Source organism: Echiichthys vipera, assembly GCF_963691815.1.
Source record: "Echiichthys vipera genome assembly, chromosome: 13".
NCBI classification, from domain to species: Eukaryota; Metazoa; Chordata; class Actinopteri; order Perciformes; family Trachinidae; genus Echiichthys; species Echiichthys vipera.
Window position 1 is genome coordinate 25,863,566 of NC_139838.1, and position 24,436 is coordinate 25,888,001.

Below are 24,436 nucleotides of genomic sequence, written 5' to 3' on the forward strand. Positions count from 1 at the left end.
GAGCTCTAGTTCAAAATGATGGATATGGATATATCGTCTTTTGAACCACAGCAAAGGCAAAAATGGACCGCAACAGGTGAGGTAAGACCCCACCAGACCAACTCTTCTCGTCACCTGAAGATATTAGGAAGATGTTTGACTCACCAGGTCTCCGGGACGCTGCAGGTTCTTCAGGTTCACTCTTAACCCGGGGAAGCTGACAGGGAAAATAACCACGAGACCTCCCGTCCTTTTGGTTTACATTTTATTTGACAAGACAATGATCTGTAAAACATGTACAATAGGTTTCCCAAAAGCATACAAAATGATAACTGATCTGTGATAAACGAAATAATACAAAAATAAAAATCAATAAACACTCACAACGTGATTACATCTCCAGTGTGTTTGTGTGTGTGTGTGTGTGTTTTAGCATTGCCATCACTGATGTCAAACCCGTCATATGTTTGTATGTTTCCCCCTTTCATCATCCGTCCTGCTGTCAGACAAGGAGTGTGAGAATTGAAAAGCTAAAAATAACATAAAGAAGGCACGTCTGGCTCTGTGATGAAAAGCTGTGATGACAATGGATGAGAGAGAGAGAGAGAGAGAAGGAGAACGGAGAGGGGGGAGAAAGAAACAATGGGGACAAATGAGGGAGAGGACCAGATTCAGACCGAACAGCGAACATTGAGGACATTCACAGCTTGTGTTTCTGGCATCGAACCCGTAACGAGGGGGGTGCACGGCGACGGAGCAAAGCACCTTGGCCAAAAATGCAACGTTGCAGCTCTGGGGGTGGATCCCGGGGCCTTCGGGTAGCAGCTAATCCATCTAGATTCCTCCCGAATCACCCTCGTACAACTGTTGACTCATTCTTTTGAGCGAACGCCGACTGTTAACTGACTCGTAGCTGATATTTCTTTGCAATTTCCGTTTTAGTTGGCAGCTTCCTGGCGACGTCGAGATTCTAATTCGAGATATGTCAGGATAAAGGAACTCTATCGAATGTAAGGCTCTGGGTAAGACTGAACGACCCCCCCCCCCCCCCCCAAATGAGACGGCAGAGCTGAAACTCAAGACTGAACGCTTGCTGAGTCATTGGTCTCTGATATAATGTGTCCCAATGATTGTCTTTTTCTTTTTGCTCAATCTATCAACAACAGCCCCGCTGGCAAACACATTAAACACATTAATCCACAAAAAAAAGCCCATTCATTTTAGGAAATTAATTCACAGACAAAAGAGCAAACCCTCATTTAATTCCCCTTTATGACAGTTTCTGTTCTGTGGCGGGGCTATAAAATGCATCATGCTTGATTGTCTGACACTGCACCATAGAAGCCAATCAAAAAGCCGCGCACACGTCATGGTGGTCCGACTCTCTTTCCAAAACTGGGACATAGCTTTTGTCTTATTGGTCCATGCAGCATGCAGACCCTCCCTTTAATCAAACTGAACATCAGACACATAAAGCAGACGTACAAAAGGAACATTTACACCATTATCTAGAAGTTCATCCTGCGACTGTCCTGACGATTCATCATTTAGTGAACAATGTAGATGGGAACCAAAAAATGCAGCTAAACTAACCAACCGTTTTCAACCCCCATACCTCAGTTACGTTACGATTACTGAAATAACGTGTAGCAGTGTTTACTACACGTCCTTATACCTAAACGACAGAATAAGACGACTGCTAATGACTGTGAAATGGCTGCACAGTGGCAGTTTGAAAGACCACAACACTGCAACTGTTGCGCTTATTTAAGTTTAGGCGACAAAAAAAACCCGGCCAGGGTGAAAAAAAAGATCATGGATCGGCTTAAAACGAGTCACGCACGGAGACGTTGGTTCATTTAAACCATGGGTGTCAAAGTGATCCAGTAAAGGGCCGTGTGGCTGCAGGTTTTCATTCCAACCAAGCAAGAACACACCTGACTCGACTTACTCCATCACCTGAACTGACTTCACACAGTTGATTTGTTGGACCAGGTGTGTTTTTGATTGGTTGGAATGAAAACCTGCAGCCACACGGCCCTTTACTGGATCACTTTGACACCCCTGGTTTAAACAATGTCACTGTTGACTTGGGTGAAAGTCCTTTGTTTCAGTGACACGTCGTTTATGTCCCGGCTGTGTTTGGGTCCTGGAAGTCCCCCGCCACGAGGCCTTTTTTCTAATCCTAACCAATGCGTTCTGATGCCTGAACGTTAACGGGTCATGTAACAGCAGTGTTAGCGACGTCGTCCACTTCCGGACGCTGTTTCACCGTACTGTTCGTAAGGAATCATCTGAACCTTTTGATGAGAACGCGTTGAACGGCCTTATATTGGGTAAGGAAGGTCTTATTTCAGTGAGCATGCAGCAGAAAGTGGTACTTCCATAATAACTAGAAATATACGAACACGCAAAAAGATCCTCTCCGTCCAAGATAGTGACGATTGAATGTTAACAGATGATTGTCGTTCGTCGTAAATATTGCAATTTATGCCGACCTCGCAGAACGTCTAAGCTGTGACAAGAAATATAGACGTTTTCATTCCCCCCCTCCAACGTGTCCTTCCTTTTATCCCACTATCTCGTGAATCGGGTTTGATGTCTCCATTTATGCGTCTCTCCTCCTGTTAAACTCTCTGTCTGTCGGCCGTGTCAACTTTTATACAAACCCTTTACAAATCTGCAGTGTACCCGCCACCTAACAACAGGCTTCTGTGGGTGATTTTAACAGGTGCGGTTAGCTACAGGCTATCGTCTGACTGTCAACATAAAACCCCAGGAAGATTTGTGTGCCTCAAGGTCTCCAGCTTGAGCTCGAGACTAGATAAGGAGAGGAAAGGTTGCCTCTCCGTGTGTATTGTGCTATGCGGCCGTTGGAGATGACGACTCCATGCCGACTGCATTTAAGGATCAGCGCTCAAGACGAAAACCGAGCCGTCGTGCGACAGAACAACAAGAACTCCCGCTCCTCTCTCAACGTAAAACTGAACTTGTGCTCGTGGTGTGCGTGAGTGTGACATGCATCAAGACAGAGATTAAAAAAAACCAGCTCACTTTGTTTTGACATTCAAAAAAAATGATTTTACAAATGGACAAGATTATTCCGCAAACAGCCTTGGGAAAGTGTTTTCGAACAAGCCACCGATCATGCCATGCAGAGTAATATGAACAAGGAGTAAAATCCACATTTCATTGTTCTTTTTTTTATATATTCAAATAAAACATTTTAGTATTAAGTGACAACCTCAATGTACCCATGAGAAGTAAAATAGGAATATACATTTTTTTTTTCAAATCGCTCAATTTGACACTTAACAAACTTCCACCCCCTGTACAGAGGCACTGGTAACACCTACACTTGTTTATTTTTTATGTGCACACATTTCACCAACAATATATTATTCATCAATATTATCAATACTATTTACATTGTTTGTTCATCATTTGGTACCGTCTGACATCTATGAAGTCCCATTTTTCCGTTCAGCCAGGCAAAGTTGTTGCTCACCTTTTTTTTTTGTTGTTGCTTTTTTTTTTGCTTTAAAGTGGACAATCGTCTAAAATGCAAAATGCACAGTTTCTACATTGGTAAGATGCTCTGCATATATCAGAGTGTGTGGCCATTTTAATCAGGTAAAATGGCTGTAATGGCAGTATTTTCTGATACATGCCGAGCATTTTCACACTCATAAACACATAAAATACATTCCTTTTAATGTTTTCTTAGCCTTATTAGTGGGATTTACTGGAGGACTGAATACATTGGTGTGTGTGTGTGTGCGTGTGTGTTCGTGTGTGTGTGTGTGTGCGCGCATGTAAGAACTCTGTGGTATGTGTGCTTTGCTGTAAACCCAGTTTGATCTTCCCAGACACACACAGCCTTAACAACTCTTGCAATTATGAATCATGGCATCCTAATCATGTAATGTTGCCAGGTTACGGGGACCCAAAACGATGTCACTTCCTCTTCGTTAGCGCTAACGAGCAGCCCGGTGTCCAGGGACGGACGAGGCCTTTTGACAACATAATAAAGTGGAATCTTTCCTTATTGGACTGCAGCCCGGGCAGTGGGGGAGGCTGTTTTTAGAGTTATTGTCGTAGTTAAGACATAATTAAAATACTTTCTGTCATTTTGAGAGATTAATTGAAGCTACGTGGAGAGCCAAAGGATCAGGCTTTGGACTTCCTGGGACACATTTCAGCTCGTATGTCATTCAAACCCGACCAACCGTGGAAGGAGGGTACTTTAAAAGGATTTCAAAGATAAAGCTTTCTCTTTGTAGTACAGGGCTGCAGCAGGAGCCTGGCATTATACACTGAAGGTCAGAATTAGAGAACAAAAGATTAATACTTGATTTATTCTGAAATAGTTATTTTTTATTGTTCAGGATTTCATAGAATATCTGCTGCGGTGGATCCTGAACAATGACAAATAACACTATTTCAGAATAACACAAGTATTAATCATTTGTTCTCTAATTTTGCTCTCCAGTGCACTTGGAGGAGAAAAGATGTTCAAATCCACACAAGAGCCCAGGACTTCACATAAAAACAATCATTTTGCAATGTGGGGTCATGGTGCAAAATGTTGCATACACCATTTCCTATTGAATCCACTTGAAATGTTGTCGTCTCAATGTTTGTTTTGGCTGAAATTAAGATTTACAGGCATCACACAGGCAGAGCGCGGCGTGTTTATTAGCTGAGGAGTGTTCCAGTTCACTTACACTGCAACACCTTTCAACCATGTAATTAACTCATTGTTAAAGCTCACCTCATCAAATGCAACACACACATGATTGTGTGAATGCCTCCCTGGCTGTTCAGATATCACGAACCAATGTGTGTGTGCGTCTTAAATCGCTCTGAAAAGTTCGTACGTTGGACTTTATTTTAGTTTTTATGTAGCGACCAGTTATCTGAAATGGGATGATGTAAACTATGCATGACACTTGCACGAGTTAAGAAAAATGAATAAAGAAAAGCTTGTTATCCTTTTTGTCAGCAGTCACACGTGGCTGCTGAGAACCATCTTTCACGGGGGAACATTTTGACTCATAACACCCTTAAAAGTGCCCGGTAAAGAAAAATAAACTTGGATGCAGAACGTCATCATTAAAACTTTACATTTCTGAAAAGCTTCATGTACAATAGGAGATATTTCTAGTGTGGAAACAAGTGTGCTCGCCTTCGCTTCTCATGCTAATTTAGGTGACCTGGAACTTGCCCGTATGCCCCCATGTTGCGGTGTGGTTGTGGTTTCCACGGCTACACATACATGGCGGGAGATACGAAGCTCTCGCCGCGTGAGATGTTGGCAGCGGGCGGCTCGTGGTTGGATGAATCCAAGTCGTTGCCGTGATGACCATCGAGCTCGTTGATTTTGTCGTATTTGGCCGAGTCATCCAGGACTGGGGGGGCGCCGCCGTTGGGGGCTCCGGGGCCCTCGTCATCCAGGTTCTGCAAGATGTCAAACATGTTCATGGGGAACACAAATCAAATGAAGATAACATCCAATCATAGAAGATAACCTTACATGACAGGTGTAATAACGAAATATTAAAGTGGCAGTAGACAAGATTTTGCTTTAGTCGCTATACCAGATCTGACAGGTCCGCAAATTTCAATGCTGTTTAAAGCAGCAGGGCAGACCATGACAGTGCAATTGTCAGTATACGTACAGTGCAGGTGACAGGAGCACTGCAGCTCCTGTGTGGGATTAAACCGGAGCAGAGTGTGCTGCTCTCTGGCTCTAGCCGCAGCACACTCCGCTCCGCCCAGGTTGCAAAACGATGCCTTTTTATTGGCCATCGACCTTGTGTTCACACATATATCGTCAATAAACTGACGCAGCTGAGCAGGTGCAGACATCTCAATAGACTAAAATGAGAGTGTATCTGTTGTGTGAGATGTGTAAGTGAACAATGCTTGTGGTCTAGACACTATACTAAGCCTCGCTTTCATTATACTGTTCTGTTGTGTTCTGTCAGCCATCGGGTACGATCTCCCGGGGCAACGAAGACTCGCTTTAAGGCACAAAAGAAGAGGACAGCGCTTGAGCTGCACCTGTACTTATGAAGGTAATAAAATAATAACACGGAGGTTAAGTCTTTATTGCTTTTCGCTAGGTCAACAGCAGCGCATTACAGCCTGACTCAATCTACTTCTTACTTTAGTTCATATCAGAAACGGTGAAAATCAACAGTCTCTGTTGTGCCGTTTGTTTGTGCCCTGCCCAGAACGCAATCCCTATAGAAGAGTTAAAAAGTTTCCACTTCAAGTTAAAGCTACTACTCTAAGCTAAAGTTACTCAACAATATCATTTTAGTCAGTTTCAGTAATAACATGCAGCTCAATATTAGGATAATGTGATTGATTGTTACAGAGTACAAACACCACGACGCCCCTATAACACAGTGTGTAGCTGTCCAAACAGATACGCAGCCCACTGTGACAGAATGTGGTTCTTGGTGTCAAGTGAGCAAACTCCTGCTTTAGTGTTTGTGCTGTGTTAGTTACCGTGACAGGCTCTCCCCCTGTGGGCTCGTAGTAAACCTCGCCTGGGCTGAGAGGTGCTGTCTCTGTGGCCGTGGGAGGCTCGGATGGCTTGTTCAGCTTTATGCACGGAGACCGCATCAACACAGGGAAGACAACGAGACAGGAAACAATATAATAATGTAACACAGCCGAGAAGAGAAGGGCTTGAAACAATGCACACAAATCCCTTTGTTAACGAGTGAACAGAGCTGCAGACTAGAGTCATAAAGAAAGACCTGGTAGCCTTTGAAATAAAGAACAACACTCTTCACTTACAAATATGAAGCTGAATTCACAGGTAACCTCGCTCATTAGTTCACACAGCCGTACTTGCTCTGATATCATAGGGGCTGATGTTAGCACACTTTAAGCTAGCTGTGTAACCTCCAGCGTGCTGCAGGGTTGAGGTATTTTCATATAACTTGTATACCTTGCAACACAGTTAGGAAACAACAGGCTAATTAATGATAAGTACTCTGTTATGATATGTATAAACACTACAAACAGCTTGGAAAGCTCAACTTCTGCATATGGAGAGACCCGGTGACTCGCAGTCGGCCTAGAAAAACTCACCCTCAAAGACTCCAGGCTTGATTTGAACTCCACAAAGCACGACGGAGGTAATAATTTATTGTAATCACATTCCACAGATGGTGCTCTCTAAGACACCGCGTGGACGTCAAATAAACTTTCACAGCTGAACCCCGTGAACCCCATCTCGGCGGAGCACTAACAGGCGTTTAGACATATTTTATACATCTAATCAACATAAAATTGCAGAGTTTTCGTCTCGTTACATAATGTGTCTGGAACACAACAGAATGTGATCGAACGACGGGATAAAATGTGGAGGAGGAGGAGGAGAGGAGCGCTCTAATGGAGCTCTTTACAAACCAAGCTAATTATTTCGACAAACATAAGCCAACTCAGATCTCCAATCAATAGCCATTAGCCCCATTATGACTGCCCAAATGGACTGCGTGTGTGAATTTGTGAGCGTGTGCGGAGTGAACTCGTGACAATAAGCATTGATTTGAATTCGTGTCGGCCACTCACCATCTCCGTTGAACTCCCTGCCTTCACGGGGGGAGGGGGCTTGTGCTTGGGGGGCCCCCTGTTTGGAGAAAAGATCACGTTAATGCGGATTTCTTTTGTACTAAACAAGAAGAGAAGTTTGGCGACTGTGGGAGAGCATAAATACAGAAGGTTTTGTAATACCGAGCAATGAAGACGTCCCATTGTGTGTCGGTGAATCTGCAAAATGACAGTGAATATTCACGTGAAGTGGTAAGTGTTGTGCGCTTTAAAGGTTTTTGCACTTGAAATCAGAAGCAGTGATTCATCCGTGGACTCCTCTTTGTACTGGCAGAGAAGAGTGAAGAATGAAAACACTTTTCCTTGCCCTCGGTGACAAGGCGCTGGTTGAACCGGAGACCTTGTAGGTGGCACTTCACGCTTCACATAAGCTCTGTTATTCGTAAAAAGCCTCTTTAATATTTTGGCCACTGTGGGCATGAAAAAACATCACGGGCTGACGAATACACCGCCATCGCAAACTGCAGGTTCATGATGTGTTATTGGCTTCCCTATTATAAGAAAGTTGCCTATTTATCACACCCAGCAGTCACACAGCAGGCGCAGCTCTCTTCATTTGGAGTGTTTGTGTCTATCTAATAAATGTAAGTTAAAACGTTATCAGACTGAATCGATGGGATTCTGACAGTGAAACTAATCATTCTGTGGAGGTTGTGGCGCCCGAAACAATGTTACTATTGTTTCAACGCCGCAACAGTAAACTGTATGACGACCTGACAATGCCTCCCGTGGCACTGATCGGCTAATTATCAGTGGCAATCATTGGTTTGTCTATGTTTTCAACCAGGAAACCGCAGTTTCATATTACGATAACAGACTAATAAGGTAACTGGGCTACTTCCGAGATAATTAAGTGATGTGAGTTTAGCACTTTTGAAGTCGACAGGTCTGGAAATTCATAATGCACTCATTCATCTCATCACTCATCTCCAACCGCTTATCCAGGACCGGGTCGGGTCACCAAATACATAACCCATTTTATACATACTCATATTTTGCTGTTAACACCTGTTTACAGCAGCTTTTTTCAAATGCTATCGGGGACTCTTGATTGAATGGACCTTAACATCCTAGTGACCAACCGGAAGGTAGATTAGAGCCTACACCTCAAATCTACGGTCGAGGTAACACCTGATAACGACCATTCAATGTGCTGATAGAATTTAAAGCGGGTGTTTAAAGGCAGATAGAGAGGGATTTGTCAGTTGCGGTTTCTAAAAATAACATTCAATGTTAACTCCTCCTTCCCGGCTCAACGGGGGTCAGTGGATGAAAGTCAACTCCAGATTCACTCTTGTTTTGGAACAAGCTTTGTCTGAAGCTATACAGTATATTTACTGTTCTCTGTCAGTGCCGTGTCTGTCATTTTGTAGCCGCCTGTTGGACTGCGTGCTTACGATCTGGCACCTACGTTTTTAAAGGGCGCACTCACACTGTCCTTCCGTATCGTGCCAAAACAGGTTTTACGGGTAAAGCCTAGTTTGTTTGACCAGTGTGAGTGCAACCGCTCCGCGCCTAGCTGCGGCCAGCTGGCCGTCCACCGCCCGTTTAAAGGAGGTGGAGTGTTTACTGCAGATTTGGTCGATGAAAAGATCCAAATACAGTCGACAAGACGCACAAAAACTCTGAGGTCTATAGAAAGATTTGAGAACAAAGCCACGCATCGCGATGACGTCAATCAATGCATGTGACGTGTTACGGCGTGATGACGTATGGACAGGCAAGAAGCATTAGTGCGAGGCCCAGGTAGTGTGAGTACAAACGGGCTGGCCAGCGGGGGGAGAGGGAGGGGGGACAAGTACCCTAAAGCACGGGGCACGGTACGGACGGACAGTGTGAGTGCGCCTTAAGAGGTTGACGCCCAGAAACAGAGAAACGTCCCAAACACAGCAAAATAAGAAAATACAGGCAGAGGGCAGGGTCTCCACCACACACTCCAAGTGGGTCATAAGTGATGAGTCAATGAACACACAATGCTGTTGTTGTTGTTGCTGTTTTTGGAAAATCCTACTCATTGTGCCTTTAAGAGCACCTTACTGTGGTTGACATTTCATAGCAGCTGGATATATCTGTCGATTAAAGCTTTGAATGTTCATATTGATATATGTTTTTATGAGCTGGTGCCTCTTTCAACACAATGACTTTCCCCTCTGTACTCACAAAAAATCCCTAATACAGTAAAAAATACTGTATCTCTTCAACTGTAGCGTGTGGACAAGCATAACTGGAAACAAATTATGGTTTAAGGCTTTAAAAAAATGTCATTTTAAAGTAGTTTCTGGCCAGGGGGCATTTTGGGAGTAAAGTCTCCAGGTGGCATCACGCTTTAAACTTCAGGTCAGGATTTGTGACTGAGCTCCTTCTGCTGGGTCCCTTCGTACCATGTAATAAGTTTTAATGAGCCTTGGTCCCGGAAGGGGAGATTAATTTTTGCTCGGGAGATTAAATAAACAATGCAGTAGTGCGAGGTTGCTAATGAAGACTCACTCTCCGTCCTCCTGGCGCTTGCGGATGAAGAAGATGATGCCAACGATGATGCCGATGAAGGCGAGGGCGCCGAGGATACCGCCGATAACGGCTCCTGACGATGGGCCCGGGGTGATTTGTCTCTCCTCTTCTGGAACGGGTGGAACACAGAGAGGAAAAACAGAGAGAAAGAGGGATACATTTATTACCAATTCATTTACATTTCATTCTAACTCTTTACACTTGCAATAGGCGTATTTCTGTGTGTTTTGCTGCTGTGAGAGGAACTAGTTTGTGTGATTCAGCATCATTTGACTGAAGATGATATGGAAGTGTGCGAGCAAACTCAAGGCTTCTCCACTCGTCTGATGAGAAACCTCTGGTGTCATCATTGATACGGCGTCACTTAGCTTTGGCACGTACCGCTCGGTGCAGGTATTTGACGGATTCATTTAGGGACAAATTGCAGTTGATGTTCATTCATTCATTCATCTTCAACCGCTTATCCCGGGGTCGGGGTCGCGGGGGTGCTGGAGCCGATCCCAGCTGACATCGGGCGTGAGGCGGGGTATACCCTAGACAGGACGCCAGTCTATCACAGGGCAGTTGATTTCAAAAAATAAAAAAATCTGTATTTATCAAATGCATCCCCTTGAACTCACTTTTGGACTTTTGCCTGAGCAACTCTCAATGGACTGAACGGAGCTCCGCCTCCAGTTCTCTTAATACATCCATGGTCGACGTATTCTCAACACTTTTGTATGATATTGTACGAAATATGACGTTTTATTTATATAGACAGGAAGTGGACTTCGACAGTTACGTTTAGGCACCAAAACTACTGGTTAGGATTACATTTAAAGACATGGTTAGGCTTAGTACGTGTGGGTATTGAACACTGCCGTGACACAAACCCATGACACAAACCCGTGACCCATCCACCACCCTCCTCCATATGGAGGTCATATTTCGTATTCTCCTTTGCGTTGAAAGGAGCCAGTTGAGGTGGTTCAGGATCATCTGGTAAGGATGAACCCTGGGCGCCTCCCTAGGGAGGTGTTCCAGGCACGTCCAGCTGGGAGGAGGCCTATGGGAAGACCCAGGACCAGGTGGAGAGATTAGATCTCTGCACTTGCCTGGGAACGCCTCGGGATCCCCAGTTAGAGCTGGTTAATGTGGCCCGGGAAAGGGAAGTTTGGGGTCCCCTGCTAAAGCTGCTGCCCCCGTGACCCGACCCCGGATAAGAGGCTGAAGATGAGATGAGATGATCCATGAAAACAAACAAACAAATCAATCAATCACTCAATCTATTGCTAATAATGAAATATGAGTAAAATGAACCATCGCACTAAATCCCCAGAAGGAAGAAGCCGAATGTAGAAGCAGGCCGTCGAAAGACATGTTTCTATTCGATGTCACATTGAAGCAGTGACAAAAATCATTCAACATGAGATTGTGTAAAATGAGAGAAGCTCAAAACCCTGTGATGTGCACGGACACTCATGAATGCCATACATCTTTGCAATGCAGCTTCACATCAGCTGAGTCTCATGCTGACCTCGGCATCTTCCTTCAATTAAGAGCCTATTTAGGATTTCCAGAGGGCTGAGAGGCAACTAAATTGACTGTAAAAGCTTCTCATTACAGTAGTGCTTTTATTTGAAAGAAGGGAAAAAAAAAAAAACAGGCTGACAGCAGCTGCACACAACAGCCGCGGAGTGTTCTGCACAATCATCGACTGTAACGGGGACTTTGGCAGAAACAACAAAGGGAGGGTGGAATTATTTTCACAGGTTGTTTGGTCCTTTTTTTCATGAAAATCGTATTTCATCACTACAGCCGAAGTAAAAGCACTCAACTGTGTTTGATACAGAGATGATAAAAGGATAATTACCCCTATGATTTGCACTCATTTAGCTTTACATTTAGCTGATGGCTCTAGGATTATTTACATAAAATGAAGCCAATTTTGACTGCTGCTGCTGCTACTGCAGAAAAAACAACCAAACCATGCTAGTCTAGTCTGGATTACGACTCGGGGAACACATCAAAACGCAAGTAAATACATTTAGAAAACACCTTTGCATCAAACAAGAGGTCATTTCTTTTCCCTCATTGTTACAAGGAAGCAAAATGAAGGATATCATGGAAGCAGAGAGAGGGTCTCTGGCCCAGGTCACATATTTCCAAAGTGCATGGAAAAGGGAAAAAAGGTCAAAAGAGGTTAAAACTCCAGCAACACCTGTCGTATATAGAACAACTTCACTGTAAGACAGGCGCGTTTTTGGCTTATGGACGACCGATGTGGAGTTTTGACCTCTTTAAAAGTGATACCCTCCTCATCCTTCACTGCCTATTTCTAGGCCAAAGAACCGTTAGCATGGAGGGAGCCGAAGAAGAAAGAAAGAAACATCTGGATACAAAAAAATAGGCAAAAACAAAACAATTACGTAAATTATATTGCCTCAAATTGATCTATCTACCCTTAAATAGTCCGTAAAACCGTAAACAGTGAGGTCTGAGGACGCTTTAAGTTGTTTTTCATTCTTCCTGTATTCAATTTCATAAATGTCCATTGTATTTGGGGTGGCAGCAGAAATTCAGGTGCTGATAAATACTGTAAAAAACAAAAATGAGTCAGAAAAATAAAGAAACTACATGAAAAGCTAGATACTACAAATCTAGGCGAATGGGAGAGTTGCTGAAACTACTGTATGTTTGATCACCAAGGCTGCATTTGATCCTCCTCGCCAGCAGGTGGAGTTCAGTTCCAAGCTTAAACATGCTTAAAGGATAGATAGATGGATAGAGAGATAGATAGATAGATGAGAAAGAGGGAGAGAGAGAGAGAGAGAGGGACAACGGCTGCCACAATGGTCTCAGGCAGGAGAGGGAGCAAGTTTCGGTTACACATGATCACATCACAAACATACGCGCTGTTTGTTTGTGATGTGATCATATGTAATCTGAACTTGCGGAGGAGGGGAGATAAGGGAGAGAATGAAGAAGGAGAGAAGGGGGAGGAAGTATGGATTCAAGGTGGGGAGAGAAATCAGAAGGATGCATGGAAAGAAAGATGGAGGGAGGAGGGAGGGAAACAGAGAACGACACTGTAATGTCACGTCCTTTCATCACAGCTGGAGATGCACACACACGCACACACACATACGCACACAGGCACGCACACGCACACACACACACAAACACACACACACGCACTCATGCACAGACACATGCACGCATGCACGCACACACGCACACACGCACACACACGCACACACACGCACACACACACACTAAAAATGCTTGTGAACTATCCCTTCCACCCTCCGTGTATGTTGACATGTGCGTCTGTGTGCGAAGCTCATTGGATGCGTGCCATGAAGGTTTCGCCTGTCGTTTTTTAGCCGTTGATGTTTGTGCTCTATAACAAACTGCTTTTTTAACAAACAATGAGTCATGGTGCTGCATGAGAGACACAGGCGACATGGGAGGAGGGAGGACGGAGGATATACTGCAGGAACAAACCTCACTGATCAGAGAACGGAGGCTAAGAGTTCAGTGTAACCCAGGCCCCTGGGAATCGTGCCAGGCTTTGAAGCCAATTTGACAGAGTGGCCAAACGAGCAACTACCAGGCTCTTCCCGTGATGCTCTTGGGCAGAAGGCTCTGGTACGCCTGCTCTATGGGCAGATGTTGTGCTGATCATCCGGGCATTTTGAGACCTGGCAGTTGAACTTTTTGGTTTCTTGAACACCTGATCATAGGACTGAGCGGGGCTCCGCCTCCAGTTCTCTTAATACATCCACGGTCAACGACGTATTCTCAACACTTTTGTATGATATTGTACGAAATATGACGTTTCATTTATATAGACAGGAAGTGGACTTCGACAGTTAAGTTTAGGCACCAAAACTACTGGTTAGGGTTACAATTAAAGACATGGTTAGGCTTAGTACGTGTGGGACACGAACACTGCCAAGACACAAACACCCTTGGGGGTTTTGGGACCCATCCACCACCCTCCTCCATACATGGAGTTCAGCAGTCTTAGGGCGCACTCACACTGTCCTTCCGCACTGCGTCCCGGGCTTTAGGGTACTTGTCCCCCCTCCCCTCTCCCCCCGCGCCCCAGGCCCGTTTGTACTCACACTGCCTGGGCCTCCCGCAAATGCTTCTTGCTGCCTATACGTCATCACGCCGTAACACGTCACACGCATTGATTGCCGTCATCGCGATGCGTCGCTTCGTTTCCAGATCTTTCCATAGACCTCAGAGTTTTTGTGCGTCTTGTCGACTGTTTTTGAATCTTTTCATCGACCAAATCTGTAGTAAACACTCCACCTCCGCATCACACCAACGTGAACCTTTCACCGCCATTGTTGTTGTTGTTAAATGTCCGCGCATGGTCCCTCCTTCTTTTTTCTATGTCCGAACAGGCGCACATAAATTATGTCAGAACCTTTGTAGGCCTCGTGCTCGTACACGTGCAAACGGGCTCTACAAAAGCCCACCTCTCTCACGCACTAGGCTTTAGCTGAAAAACCGGTTTTGGCCTGGTGCGGAAGGATAGTGTGAGTGCGCCCTTACTACTACATCGCCTGATTTCGTTCCTTGCGCCGAACATAATTTCTACAGCAATAATCTTTTTATACTTATATGTATGAATAGAGAATGAGAACAGCCTTCCAAAAGAGTAGAGAGGTGAAGAAAGATGGATTATTCATCTGCAAAACTGGTGTTACTCTCTTTAAGAACACACACACACACACACACACACACACACACACACACACACACACACACACACACACACACACACACACCTCCACAAAGAGGAAGCCAACAACACAAAGACCTAAAAGGGCAGCAAATACCAGACAGAAGAGAAATTAACTTCCAAGTATGGAAGTTTTCTAATAACCAAACTTTTAAACAAGTACCAAATAAACCCAAGCTTATCGCTCTGCACGCCCTTCCACGGTGCACAGGGTCAGAATATCAGAGCAGAACTCATTACAAGAGCACACTCCTGATCATGGGGACGCTCAGATTGCAATCTGTTTCCAGATTTTAACTCGGCTGTTTGGTTGTTTTGTCTGATTCAAACAGGATGATGCCTCACAAGTTAAATCCAATAATGGACTTCTGACTTCTGACTACTCACGGCGCTTTCGCAGTGTTTGTCACATTCACCCATTCACACAGACATTCACACTGACGGCAGTGGACATCTACAGACCATCTCATCTAACCATTCACACCACATTAACACACCCAGTTCAGGGGGGTTCAGTGTGTTGCCCAAGGACACTTCAACATCGATCGAACTGCCGATCTCTCAAATGGAGGACGACCCACTCTTCCACTGAGCCACAGTCGCTCAATAGAGTTTACGCGCTGTTAGTCGGAGTTTGCATGCAAGGAATATAAACTTTGACACAATGTGTGTACAACATGCACTATTCTCAGCTAACTCGCGACATTCTTCTTGCTTACTCAAGACGTAATCTCTATAAACATATATTTGCATATGAATGCACAATCTAGTATAGACTGATTTTAGCATGTTTTGGTTGCATGCAGGTAAACAGTGGGTTTGGTTGTCAACGATATACATGGGCGCTGCAGCACCCCCTATTATCAAGGAGAGAAATAACACAATTACTGATAATTAGCTAATCTATTAATTACACTGAAACACTGCAGCACCGTGCCATCGGAGACATGTCTGTCGGAGTCGTGATATTACAGAGCGGTCTGATGTGTGTAGAGGTCTGTGTGGTTTTACTGTAGCGACTGTTTTCAGGTGATTTAATGAGGATAAACACTGTTTACAGCTGCAGGTAATTCCACTGTGCATCAAAGAAATGTTAGGATCTAACCCGGTGTTACTGAAGCAGCACAGTATCCCGGCAAATTACCGTACATCAATTCTGCAGCAGTATCAGCAGAGTGCAGTGTAAAACAAGGGTGTGGAGGTCAGGGTGCTGGATGGCCGGGTAGGGCGTCTGGAGCCCTGCAATTAACACTTCTTATTATCAAATCTTTACCAAGCCTTAACCAAAACAACCAAAACTTGTTTTCATGTCTCATGTGTCCATGAGCTGCAGTAGCGATTCTCTCTGTTTGTACAAATCTCCCATGCAGGTTGTTTTAGTGGTGAGTCAACACACCCACGGACACTTCCTGTCTGTCCTGGGCTCAACACGTCCTCATCTGCTGCCACACACACACGCACACGCACACGCACACGCACACGCACACGCACACACACACACGCACACACACACACACACACACACACACACACACACACACGCACACACAGCAGACGGCAGATTTAACTTCCATTCACCTCCATCCATTAGATTCCAAAATGCGGCTCGATTTCCTCATCAGCGAGTCAATGCCGGCTCCCGCTGGAGTTGTAGAATATTTAGGAATTATCAAACATTTATATTGTTAAATTAACAACCCCGGCTTCATATCGAAGCGTCGCTTTTTAGATGTTAAAATGAGTGGGCGGGAATTTGCCGGAGCTCACAGGCGCTCCACAGCAGACCTTCACTCCTGCTTATCTGTGCCTGTCCATTTCTCACTTCTCCGCCTGGTAGCAAAACACCCCAAATCTGCTGATATAATGCTATTATCTAAGTGACACTCAAGTGGTGAGAAATCGCTACTGTATCACATGCAATTTAAATGAAATTGAAACAACAATCCCCGTCTAAAGCGCTCCATTGCTCTCTCTTATCAAACGCTCCAGTGTGTGGGATGTATTAGCCGTCAGAGAAACACATTGTGCCCAAGGCCTGCACTTAACTATCTCTCCTTGATACACAACAGGGGACAAACACATATTTGGTTAACAAACACAATAAATACCATTCAGTCTAATGCAAACACAGATACAGAGTCATGCACCAAAGAAACTCAAGCACTCTACTAACAGGCTGCTTGTGATGTTCAAGAACATGTAGATGTGAGGGGGGGGGGGGGGGGGGGACATAAACCCTGAAGACTCATCAGAGAAGATGACACTCATGACATCAAACATGAGGCAAATTTAATGAGACTCATTTGTTTATTTACTAAAATGAAAAGTCTACAAATGCGTAATGCTCACTTCCTGACTGTATTTGAATTATGTGACTCTTGGTTTCACACTAAGCTGTATTTACTCTACGGAAAGGATGGATTTGTGTGAATACTTGAAGGGTTAGCTACTTACTGTAGGGCAGGGGTGTCAAACTCAGGCCCGTGGGCCAAATCTGACCCGTGGTGTAATTATATTTGGCCCGCAAGATCATATCAAGGTTCTGTGAGAGCTGGCCCGCGAGTATAAAGCACATACACGTCTACTTTTCTGTTCACAAACATGAGCATCCATGCTACCAGTCTCTGCAGACAAACTGAATCCACCCCTCCCCAAAAACGACCAAAAGAAAGATGGAGAACAGGAACTTTCAGCAGCCGTGGGAGGCAGATGATCTGTGTCTGAAGGTAAAGAGCTGTTGGTCTCGTCTGCAGAGCCACCGTGGCTGTAACCAAAGAATCAAACAGAAGAAACACCACGACAAGAACAAGGACCTGCACTGGAAAGGTTCAACGTTACACATCTGGAGAGAAGGGAACACATTCACATTTGCAGTCCTTTGAAAACAGACTGGGTAGTGAAAGACGCTAACGGTCTGACAGACTCTGTGCGTTTAGCTGAGCTAGAGTAGATGTGTTAAAACAGATTTCTGATGCATTGTTGTCCTCATTGTTCTCCATGAAGTTAGCTGGAATGTATTCACTGTATTGTGTGTTTCAGTGGAGCGATCACCGCGCTGGACTTAAAAAAGCCTTTTAAATGCTACATTTCCTGTCAGCTGTAACTCAGGAGGAAATCTGACTTTGTGTGCTCTCATTAATTTATTAAACACAACAGTCATTAATTAGTTTTAATGAGAAATCAACCCCTGGCATTTGGCGTTTCCACCACTGTTTTGGAAGAAGTAAATAATAGGAGACACGGGCCAACCAGCTTTAAAAGTGGCGGATTTTCTCAGCCCTGACAGCGGTACATTATCTTTTCAATGATCTGGCATTACTTTGATTTGAATCGGAAAGCAAATTTTGCAGGGTCACAGAAAGCTAGACAAAGTCGAGTACTTTTGCTGCTTATAATGCTTTTATTTAATGCCTTTGGACGACCTCAGTCTTGTGACTCTTGCAGGAACCTCCCGTAAAGAACGGGAGAAGTCATTTGGAAAATGGCGAGGACACAGCGGACTGTAATCATAACAATAACCACCGAAAACGATGCCGGAGAGAGAAGTGCAGACCGCTGTTCACCCATCCATAAAATGCCATTTTGAGAAGTGAGCCTTTTTAAACTTACAGCGGATTGAATGCCTGCCTCAGACTTTTTAAGGCTGCGTTACGAAACACTTTCATGCTGAAGACCTCCGTGAGCTTAAAGAGGATTTTTGCTACAACCCCCTGCGGCTACGTGCCTGAAATGTACTGTGATGCAACATGACAGGATATGAGTGAACACTGATATCAGATTCAGCGACTGCAGTTTGCTGGCACACACGCAATACAAAACAATTCACATACTTCCTTCCATTCTGCCTGTTTCCATCCCTGAACGCCGCACTTGTGTACAGTTAGTCCATTTATAAATAGCGGCTTCGGTGTCGGAGGAAACGGGACGAGAAAAGAATGCAAGGATCTGGGAGTCGGTGGGAACGGAAACGAGAGAGGGCAGAGAATCAAAGGAAGAGAGGAAGAAAGGGAATAACAGAGAGGAGTGTGGAGGTGAAGCAGTGAAGTAAGAGAGCAAATTGAGTTGTGGTTGGAGGTGGAGAGAGGGATGAGGAGCGAGGGAGGGAGGGAAGGAGGGAGGGAAGAGGGGGTGATTGGAGTGTTAGTGGCCCGCGGAGGAGAGGAGGATATTTTAAAGGTCTTAACACTCCTGAGGGAGGCCGTCATGAGTGACACTGGAACAACAACTGCCACTCTCTCTCAGTTTCCCACAATCCTTTTTTCACCTCCTCTCTTTTCACATTGGTTTTCTTATTTTAACCGTTTTCTAAAACTCCCCTGATATTTTTCTCACTCCCATCATCCAACACTTTCTCTCTTTTCTTCCATCCCCTAGTCCTCGTCCTTCAGCCCTGCATCGGACTACTGCAATCTTGCACACTTCTATTCGCCTCCAGTTAAGACATCATCTCAATCACTTTGCTCTTTTTTCCTCCTTTTCACAGCCACCGTGTCGCCTCCTATCGCAGTCTGTTGCTTACTTGTTCTCTGCTTCTGTGCCAGCGTGAAAAATGCCCCGGTTGCTTTGTCTGTCCTTTACAAAAACAACTATTTTTCCCAGTACCTGTCTCCCTCCCTCTCCCTCCAACTCTGAGTCAAAGACAGCGAAATTAGCGAGCACCCCCTCACATTTAGCCGCACTTTAGAGACAAATTGACTCACAAGCATTCACAAACAAACACACACACACACACACACACACACCACACATACACACAAAACACGAATCCATAAATAAGAGCGAGCGGCGTGTGGCCACCGAGCACTAAAAAGACCACGCAAATAATGAGTGCACAGAAATTACTGCAATCAGCGGGCAATCATGATGAATAAAAAGGAACGATTATAATCTTGGAGGCTAAAAGCTTCTTTATTCTATTCCGCATGCACTTCAGAAAAGAGAGCTGGAGAGAGAGAGAGAGAGAGAGAGAGAGAGAGAGAGAGAGAGAGAGAGAGAGAGCGAGAGAGAGAGAGAGAGAGAGAGAGAGAGCATGGAAGAGATGGGAAAAGGTGAGTGGGAGAAAACAGTACTCTACGAAAATCTACAAAAGAAATAACGGAATAGTGCGTCGCAGATCCAAAGTGACTCCGGAGTAAATTTATTGTCATATAAAACAATGAATCTGTGAAGCTTCTTCCTGAGTCACATGGTGCAAAATATAGAAATATAGTTAGTATAGTATATATATAGTATAGAGAAAAATAGTTGCTTAGAATAAATAGTCAGCACTTAGTTACAAAATGAAATAAAGTGCTTGAACACACACAGTAAAACTTCTGTATTATTTTACACCTAAAGGCCCGTTCCCACCCTACGGTGAATACGGATATGGACCCTTTCGTCCGGTGCAGGAGCTCGTTTCGTCCGTCAGTTGGGCCGTCGCCTCTTTGCTTAGGTATCCGGGTGCTCCGGACAGAACGGAGCAATACCACTGGAAATCGAGGCGGCAGTAAAGAGTCAGTCCAACCTTCCGCGAACATCGACAAAGAAGAGAGTAGCAACTGGACATTTAAAAAGCTATAAAGCAAAGCATTGAAAGTAGCGGCAGACAGTCGCCAGAAAACTCAAAGAAGAAGAAGGAGAAGAAGAAGAAGTAGCAGCGGACATCCTTAAGTTTTGGTAGTGCCTTTCGTCATCCAGCTCTCTCATCTGCAAAACCAAAGAAAACTCGCCGTGCCATATGGCATCTCCCTCTAGAGCAAGGGTGTCAAACTGATCCAGTAAAGGGTCGTGTGGCTGCAGGTTTTCACTCCAACCAATCAAAAACACACCTGGTCCAACAAATCACCTGTGCGAAGACAGTTCAGGTGATTGAGTAAGTCGAGTCAGGTGTGTTCTTGCTTGATTGGAGTGAAAACGTGCAGCCACACGGCCCTTTACTGGATCAGTTTGACACCCCTGCTGTAGAGGGTTTGTTGTGTAACATCCATCACACCGCTGAAACTGGACGGACGTATGAAGGGGACCAACGGAGACAACGTTCGGGACGGACGAATTTCGCCAGGATCCAGAGTTATGAATCCACCTTAAGCTCGTATCAACTGCTTATGCTGTGATAATGTGGTCACTATGGTAAAGACTGTCTGACAGGAGGTTAAGCAGTGAATATGTTTTAATATATGAACTTACAATGATATGAATTGTCTTATGCGAGACATTAGTTTTACGGGGCTAAAATACGTTTACAGTGCTGCGCCCGTCCACAGCTCTACATTGCTTACGTAGCTTCTGTGCTGGGATTCCTTCCTGCTCGACCGTCATCTACCGTAGGTAACACCCTGTCTATTGACAGACAAAGAAAAAGATAAAGGGGAAGGAAGGACGCGGATCAGAGATGATGTGCCAATCCAGCACGCATGGGAAGATGACTTTGCTGACGAGAACAAGTGGGACAGCGGAGGAATCGTTAATAATTTCAAAGCAGCTCCATCGCTATGCACTCAGCGTAATTAGCCTTCAGAGAGTAGACAAGAGCCATTCAAGCAACGACTTTTTTTTTTCTGGTGACGGTACGTGACGGTTTTGAGCCGCATGCAGAGAAACAAGACACACGGAAAAAACACACACACATGATGTGAGTGAGTGAAAGGGCAGCAGGTCTGATGGGATCTTAAAAAATCCCATTGCACAGATGACACACACACACACACACATGCACAGACACACGCGCACACACGCACACAAGCTGGAGCGCAGCGTGACCTTTTTGAATAAATCCGCCTATCACTGCTCTCTGTGTTTGTGTGACAGATATCTTTGGATATGCAACACTTCACAACCTTATCTGCAGCCAGAGTTCCTCTTTCATTTTCTGACAGCTCTGTGTGAGAGCCCTTTCTACCCATATGTCTCTACCCACTTAACAGATTAAAAAAAAAACACACACACACAAACACGCACATGCAAACACATCCTGCTGCTTACTTCCCCAAATAACATTCAGGGTATGGGATGGGTTCGGGGGGGAGGAGGGGGGGGAGAGGAGATGGCATTGCTCTCTAAATGATCCAGAGCAAATGAGTTTATCTCAGAGACAGACAGCCCCCAAACCATTCAGGATCAAACTGGGTCATACTCAGAGAGAGAGAGAGAGAGAGAGGGAGAGAGAGAGAGAGAGAGAGAGAGAGAGAGAGAGAGAGAGAGAGAGAGAGAGAGAGAGAGAGAGAAAACACAACCCAGTCTGAGAGAAACAAAACAAAGAGGAAGAAGCATAAAGAGAGAGAAAAGGAGTTGAAGTTGAAGGGCGACCCTGGCTGAATTTATCTTCTCTCTTCATCCCCCCCGTCTCCTCCTCCTCCTCCTTCTCTCCTCTCTCTGTGTAAACACGGTGAAGCTGACATTTGGAGTTGTCCCCTTTCTTAAAAGAGCTGCCACCTACCTATTCAAATGACATCAAATTGCTTGGAGGAGGGGAGGGGAGCAAAGCAAGGTGCTTCAAAGAGAGCTTTTTTTTTCTTCAACGGGACCAAGAACTGAGGACGTGCTCAGTCTGGAGTGGCAATTCTGCCGTTTAAACAAACAACAGAGTGAACTGTTTCTGTGTGGTGGCACCTCAGTAGTTTAAAGGGATCGAGACACAGTGGGAGTACAGTGCAGGATCAGAATTTTGCACTGGGAGTTCATTTTAAACCCTTCACCCTCAAAATGACCGTTTGTAGATGAATTTCTCCATAGAATCCAAAAACGGAGAGAAGTCCTGATCATAGACTGTATATAGAGACGGATAAGTGAAGCCAAAATAACCCAACACTGGTGCCGCCATGTTGTTCTTTGCAACCAGTCTGTGCAGTGGTGATCAAAGTCATCAAAGTCCCGTCCATACACCTGCCCGACCAATCAAAAGCTGATCAAAGCTGCCAATCTTGACGTTTACCTCATTTTTATAGCGTCAAATAACTGATTCAAGCCAAACAAGAAAACAGACACTTGAACAAACATGACAGAAACCATCTTTGTCTCATCATCTCATCTCATCTTCAGCCTCTTATCCGGGGTCGGGTCGCGGTGGCAGCAGCTCCAGCAGGGGACCCCAAACTTCCCTTTCCCGGGCCACATTAACCAGCTCTAACTGGGGAATCCTGAGGCGTTCCCAGGCCAGTGTGGAGATCTGATCTCTCCACCTGGTCCTGGGTCTTCCCCGAGGCCTCCTTGTGAAAATGCTATTTGAGGTGTACTTTGACTTTTTAGTTCAGTCCATGGAGCCCTCGCTAACATGGAGGGGGCGGGATTTACGACCTATCCTGCAGCCAGCCACCAGGGGGCGATTAAGGTGTTTTGGCTTCACTTTTGACGAGCCATCAAGCTGTTCATCTTCACACACAGTCAATGGTCTTGTTGTATTGTAACATTTTACAGTTTACAAACTTTCACACACCTTTTACAGAATAATCCAAATGAAATACTCAGTACTTCCCAAACACATGAATTGTCATTAAAACCTTACTATTTACACCCTTCCACTACTTGTCTGCTACTCATCTGGACAAGCGGGAGAGTTTTATAAATATGTATAAAGATTTTAAGCAAAAATGTATGCTTATGAATAGTATACGACCTGGATGATACTGCACACATCTGTAAATGGATGTTGTGTTAAATGTGGACCCCTATTTCAGTGCATCAAGACTTCCCTCCAGTATTGGATTCTGCGTTTACTGTGGAGGCCTGCGACAAAAACTGTTTTCTTCATGAATCTAAAAGCAGGACTCGGTGAGTACGGTAACTGATATACAAATGGTCATTCGGAGTGTGAAGTACTCCTTTACTTGCGAGGCATCTCCAGGGGCAACAATAAGCTGCAGGGCCCTCTTGCCCCAACCTGTCACTAGTAGACTAGATAGATAGATAGATAGATAGATAACTTGATTTATCTCCAAGGGGAAATTTGGCCCTTGGTAGCAGCGGTACAAAACAATCAGAAGTACAAAAAATAAAATACAAAATATGAACTACAGTAAGTGTACAGTATCTCAGATAAACACTATATTACAACAATACACAAGCACCTTTTGTTTTTCAAGAGCAGGGGACCAACCAACCGGTGTCCCTGTGGTAGAAAGCCACCTGCTCTTGCTCTGTGCCAATTAGCCTGGCAGGATAAACTGATCCTGATGAGGTTTGATATTTGGTGGAAGTTTGTCGGATCTTGCTTCTGTCAAACACATTAAATATATATTGTAAAAAGTGATATTTCCATGTCTTTTTATTGTTATTATAAAGCAGATCGAGGCGCTACATAAATACTTTAAAGCATCAAAAGCTCAATCTACAGAGAAATGCACACAGTCTGTTTTCAGAAAATGTGCCTTTAAACTTCCTGTACACAACTTTATATATATACTCTCTACCTATGCTATATTTTGTTTCATACCTTATTTTTATTTATTTGGATCCCCATTGAAAATTCCCAAAAATATCAACAAAACCCTCCTGAGGTTCCTACAAGTAAAGATTGCATCACGATGGAAAAACAAAGATGAAATCGAACATGCAAGGCAAAACAAAAAGAACACATTTTTCTTTTCCAGCCGACTCTCTAAG

At 44.5% G+C, this 24,436-nt stretch overlaps 1 protein-coding gene across 2 annotated transcripts in view; it reads right to left on the reverse strand.

Moving 5' to 3' along the window:
- Positions 1 to 248: 248 nt before the first annotated feature.
- The window catches only part of pvrl2l (PVR cell adhesion molecule related 2 like), a gene marked incomplete at its 3' end in the record, with an annotated part of 333,771 nt that continues 309,583 nt past the window's right edge, over positions 249 to 24,436 (reverse strand). Inside the window, exons 7-10 of one of the 2 annotated variants that reach the window (XM_083925546.1) lie at positions 10,099 to 10,225; positions 7,573 to 7,630; positions 6,499 to 6,594; positions 249 to 5,439 (exon numbers count right to left, since the gene is read on the reverse strand). In XM_083925546.1, coding sequence (XP_083781672.1) covers positions 5,248 to 5,439; positions 6,499 to 6,594; positions 7,573 to 7,630; positions 10,099 to 10,225 — 473 coding nt within the window. Of the gene's footprint in view, positions 5,440 to 6,498; positions 6,595 to 7,572; positions 7,631 to 10,098; positions 10,229 to 24,436 lie in introns of both variants that reach the window. The other variant, XM_083925545.1, reaches the window with a different exon arrangement.